The sequence below is a fragment of the Diachasma alloeum genome, unplaced genomic scaffold (assembly GCF_001412515.2).
Source record: "Diachasma alloeum isolate Michigan unplaced genomic scaffold, Dall2.0 Dall_scaffold_00449, whole genome shotgun sequence".
NCBI classification, from domain to species: Eukaryota; Metazoa; Arthropoda; class Insecta; order Hymenoptera; family Braconidae; genus Diachasma; species Diachasma alloeum.
This window is the reverse complement of record NW_021680588.1, coordinates 86,450-90,466: the sequence shown is the minus strand read 5'-3', so window position 1 is coordinate 90,466 and position 4,017 is coordinate 86,450. Positions and strand designations below refer to the sequence as shown.

General features: G+C 41.4%; 1 protein-coding gene across 1 annotated transcript in view; it reads right to left on the bottom strand.

Moving 5' to 3' along the window:
• LOC107042408 overlaps positions 1–704 on the bottom strand; it is a 2,099-nt gene extending 1,395 nt beyond the window's left edge. The window contains 2 exon segments of the mRNA XM_015263440.1: positions 4–74; positions 185–704. Coding sequence (XP_015118926.1) covers positions 4–74; positions 185–704 — 591 coding nt within the window.
• Positions 705–4,017: the final 3,313 nt, after the last annotated feature.

Genomic DNA, 4,017 nt, shown 5'->3' with positions numbered 1-4,017 from the left:
CACCTGGTGGACCTCTCCTAGCAGCAGTGGTGGTCTTACTGCTGTATGACAACTGCCGTCCAAACACATCGACACTCATGATGTAAATGAGACATTTTGTATAATGTCAGGTCCTAATATATGATTTGAGCCTCACGTAGTTCGTCAATTATAGAGAGAATTTCGTTGGTATGACTGGTATTACCGGCCGCTCGAGATGCTGTGAGGAGGCGGAGTCTATCCACCAATTCATTTGGATTATCCCAGTAAATGTAGTCCATCCTGCTTGTTGTTGTCTTGGGGGCAATCATGGAGTGAGGCAAAAGAGCTGTCCCAGTTTTCGCTGGAGATGAAACCAATGCTGCGATGATATTTGTAAATTTTTCAGTTGGGTTTCTATCTCGTAGAGCTTTGCTGGATTTATAATACAGACGATGTGCATTCGTATGATGTAAAATTTCACCATAATGCTCCTTATCTGTTCCAGTCACATGTATCATTTCAGGATTTTTATCAAATATTAATGTCAATAGACCTGTTGTCAACTTATACTGCTTATCACCAACTGTCATAGAATCTCCATTGAAAGTCACTGTTTTATTCCCAATTTTCCAATTTTCATTCAATTTTCGAACACCAAATTCTTTATCCAAGTCCTTGTCTTTTGCCGTTCCAAATCGCTTGAGATAAGTCTGGAGGTGATTTTCAATTGTATTCGGGACCATTGTTTCATCCAATGACTCTTACGATTTTGATCGACTTTTTGACCTGGAATCATTAGCAAATGATGATGAATTTTGATGACTTGTTGAAGGTAGTGCACGAGCTGGAGTGCTGACCACAGCTTTCTGCTGGAAGTAATCTCTATCTATCTCGTCAAATGACATCCCTGCTGTGTTGTATAAATCATCATCACCATCGTCATTTGATAATGAGTGGAAACGTAACAAACGTTGGTCAATCTTTCTTCGTCTTTTTCTCATATATTCTTTTTTATGCTGCTGCACACTCGTTTGATCAACCAATTTTTCAAGGGGTGTAATTACAGGTTTCAAGACTTCATTTATAGCACGCTCACTAGTGTCTTTACCAAGTTTCAACGTATTATATTTGCGACGAATTGTTTTACTTGCCTCAGCAATGTGACGCAGAACGTCCGACTCAAGTTGCAAGTCTTTACGCTGCATGTTGAAGGTTATACGTTCCATTCAACACTGCCTCAAATCTCCATGTTTAACACCTATTTATATGCACATAGCAATCGAATCCTTTTCGATACCGCCCCTCATGCAATTCACAATCTTTATTAATTGTGATAAACCCATACTTATCAGTACTCCAGCACGCTGCACACAATTCCTTGAACTGGGTATATGACATATCAGTATTGACATGATCATGATAAATGTGTTTCAAATTCATCTCATCCTGACGAAAGAGTATGAGCAAATTTGTATTATCACGCACCAAGTGTTTTGGGATACAAGCGTAAGTCTGACAGAGATAGAAGCAATCTACATCTCGATGTCGACCCATGCAAAAAAATGTTCGCATGTTATCTTGTTTTTCACAGGCAACATCATCGAATATCATAATAGAGTTGGGTTTAGTCTCCTCAGGTTTAACCACTTCATCATGATCATTGAAAGGAAAATAGCCAATCACTTTCACTGTTTCCAATAACTTTTTCAAAAATTGATATTTTGGTTGATTTAGAGATTTCGAGTATACGTAAACATTTTCAAACTTCAAACCATTAGGGTGTGTAATAAGTGCAAACAGAGCGTTTGTCTTTCCACAATTCGAGGGTCCACATATGACTGCTCGTACACTATTGGGGAGGAGGGGACCGTGACGATTTTTTCGCTTATCTTTCTTTTTATCAGTAATTTTATCGAAATTCATCACAGGCAGCTTGGCACTTTGCTCCTTGAACTCCATCTTGACGACTGTCATCGAAGCCTATAAATACGCTGTATTTATGGACTTTCTATTAGTCTCTGGGAGATAATGGCTGCGTGCAAACATGCGAAAACTCGGAAGGGTAAAGGTGTGGTGAACGATCTCATTAATAAATTACCCATTGAACTGCACGTGCCTGGCTATCAGTACTGTGGACCTGGAACGAAGTTGGTGAAACGATTGGCACGTGGTGATCCTGGTATAAATCCTCTGGATGCCGCGTGTAAGGAACACGATATAGCTTATTCAAAGAACAGAGAGAACTTAACAGCTAGGCACGCAGCTGATAGAGCCCTCGCTGATAAAGCTTGGCGTCGAGTTCTAGCCAAAGACGCGAGTCTTGGTGAGAAGGCTGTGGCCTTCGGTGTGGGGAACATCATGAAGGCTAAGAATAAATTCGGCATGGGAGTGAGTCAGAAAACTACTGATGAGAAGAAGAGGAAGACGAAACCGAAGACTGGAAAGGGCTGTCGCAAAAAGAAGGTTGGAGAGGCTAGCAAGAAGAAGATATCATTGCGTCAGATTGTGCAAGCTGCCAAGGGGTCCATGCACCCAGGGTTCGATGTTGTGAAGAGTGCCTTGAAAGGTGCACGTGAGGCTGTGAAACATGCTGGAGGGAGAAAGAAAATGAAAGCTGTACCTCGGATTCTCCCTATTCCAGCAAAAATCGGTGGGATTCTTCCGGCATTCCTCATCCCACTTTTTGCAGGTCTCAGTGCCACTGGTGCTTTCGCGGGTGGTGCTGCTGGTATTGCCAAAGCAATCAACGTCTCCAAGCATGCTGCCACGGCACTTGCAGAGAGTCAGCGACATAATCGTACCATGGAAGCCATCGCCCTGGGCAAGAGGATGTATTTGAAACTCTATAAGTCGGGTTTAGGTTTACATTTGAATCCAAAAAACTAGTAAGACTACCGCACCGAGCTCTCACTGATAGCGATCTAGTGAAATATGCGAAAGCCATGAAAATTCCACATTTTCGTGGTGTTTATATGAGAAATGACATGCCTCGAGGTGGGCCATGGAAGTATGAATCGGCTATAGTAAATCTTGATGATAAAAGTGGACCAGGCACTCACTGTGTGGCGTATAAAAAGAAAGATCATGAAGTCTGCTACTTTGATAGCTACGGCAATTTACGTCCACCTCAAGATTTAATTGATTATCTCGGTGACGGTAGTATTGTGAAATATAACCCTAAAAATTATCAAGACTATAATACCATCATATGTGGACATTTATGCTTAAAATTTCGCTCTGGTGAATTGGTATAAAACAGCAGAGCTGTTCATATATACATCAGTTTAGTGGTAACCACGATGAGTGACTCATTTACATTGACCTTATCTGGCAGATCTTCTGTACTGGAGGCTTGGTATTTCCCACCCATTGAATTATCACCTCGGAAATCTTACAGTGTGGGACTTGTGCAATTCCTAACGTACAATTCAATTCCTAATATCGATGAAGGACGCAATAAATTTTATTTTCAAAAAGATGAAATGTCAGTACGGCTGACTATACCAACAGGGAGCTATGAAATCAGTGATCTTGAGAAATACTTGAAGAATGAATTATTAGCCTGGAGAATCCCCTTTAGTTTGAAGGCTGATGATCGGACTCTGACCATGGTAATTGAAGTGTCGAATGATATCATCATCAATTTCATGAAATCAGATTCGATTGGGCAACTCCTTGGTTTCCAAGGGGAGATTCTCGCCCATTCTACAATCTATCGAGCTGCCAGACCTCCAGACATCATTCATGTAAATTCACTGCGGGTCGAGTGTAATCTGACTGCAGGGGCCTACATTAATAGCCGACGTGCGCATACGATCCATGAGTTCTTCCCAAGCATTCCAACAGGATATAAGATCATTGAATCGCCTGCTCAGGTCATTTACTTGCCGATCGTTGTGCAGTCAATAGATCACCTGCAATTAAAAATTGTGGACCAAAACGGTCGTTTGGTGAATTTCCGTGAAGAAGTCATCACAGCGAGAATTCATATAAGAGCTGATTAAGAAAATGGGCATTGTCTTTGAGAAGAAGATCGGTGGCAGTTATAAAAGTGAG